The 1,364-nt window shown below is 42.5% G+C and overlaps 1 protein-coding gene across 1 annotated transcript; it reads left to right on the plus strand.

The window, feature by feature from the left end:
• Positions 1-631: 631 nt before the first annotated feature.
• Positions 632-826, plus strand: PPTG_24551 (hypothetical protein; the record flags this gene model as incomplete). The annotated part of the gene is made up of 1 exon (XM_008917691.1): positions 632-826. The coding sequence occupies one exon, from the start codon at positions 632-634 to the stop codon at positions 824-826; it is 195 nt and encodes a 64-aa protein (XP_008915939.1).
• Positions 827-1,364: the final 538 nt, after the last annotated feature.

Raw genomic sequence — 1,364 nt, forward strand, 5'->3', positions numbered from 1 at the left:
AATTATATCGCTGATACTCCACTGCGTGGCGCACAGTTTCGTTGCGTGGCAGCGAGCGGAACACAAATGTGATGATCGATAGCAGCACAATGCTGTTGTTACTGCAAATACACCAGCAAGTTAAAATATCAACACTACTACTGCTGAACCCCCTGCTGTGACTCAAGCAGTCGAAAACGAGAAATGTAAGTTTTGTACCCAATATTCAAGGATAACAATTCTCCGAGCTCATCTTCTGAAGACGTGTACATCAACGATGACTCGTTAATCACGACTTCAGCCACTGTTGACCAGCAGACTTCTGCTGTAAGATCACAGAGAGGTACCTCATCACGATTTGAAACCTTACTCAGTGATCCATCTGCCTCCCGTCAGCGTCGTCTTCCAGCCTGGAAGTTCCAGCATTTCCACTAAAAATCAGCATGCTACAGTATCGGCACGCCTGCCGCCAGTACTGGATGTTACAATGTATTTTCCACAACGACGCGACTAAATATCTTCCACGTAGCTCACTCTGGAAGTCCTACAAGTCAAGTATCCATAACCAGGAAGAAGGTCGACCTTACGTCCCCCCAACATGAACAAAGAATCATGAAAAAAAATGTGCAGATCGGAAGAAGAGAGGAAGAGCATGTTCAACACGCTCAAATCATCGAATACCAATGCATCTACACGGAAAGCTGAAAAGCTTTTGGAGCTGACAAGCAGCGACTTCAGGAAGGAAAACAGATTCGTGACAATCAACATCGACATGAAGCTGAGACTGAAAAGCGCGCGAGGATCCAGACTCAACATGAACGCGATGCAGCGCGTACCCGCACCATAACACCCGTCAATAGTTCAGATCCGTTAGAATGGGAATACCCGAAATCCAAGCCCACCCTACGAAACTGGTGGGATCGTCGACGAACTCAACCATCAGTTTTGCATTTTTTTCTGCTGTGAGAAATGTTAATCAAGTATTCATATTACAGTACGCGAAACCAGTATTGACGTGGAGATGGCTAAAATGAAGAACAAACTTCACTAAATGAGCCCAAACTACTTCTTTAAACCAAGCTATGAATTCATGGGTCAGTACACTCCGTTTCATTTTACCGTAAGCTCATAAAGCTTCATATCTGTATGTGTACTCCATAAATATATCCTCAACATCATGCATCAGGCTTTCTATGCATCTTCTACCAGAATGATACGAGAGTATGATATTCAATCTATCCGGATACTCCATATAATTTAGTTTATCGAAAAACTGTTATAAGAAATATTTCTTTTTTGTTCTGTTATCGTTGATACGCCCAATTTTCCAAGTTACTAATTTGTTGTATGCGGAGGCTAGCAACATCAGGTATAAAAATATTAGA

Source organism: Phytophthora parasitica (assembly GCF_000247585.1).
Source record: "Phytophthora parasitica INRA-310 unplaced genomic scaffold supercont2.112, whole genome shotgun sequence".
Taxonomy (NCBI): Eukaryota; Oomycota; class Peronosporomycetes; order Peronosporales; family Peronosporaceae; genus Phytophthora; species Phytophthora nicotianae.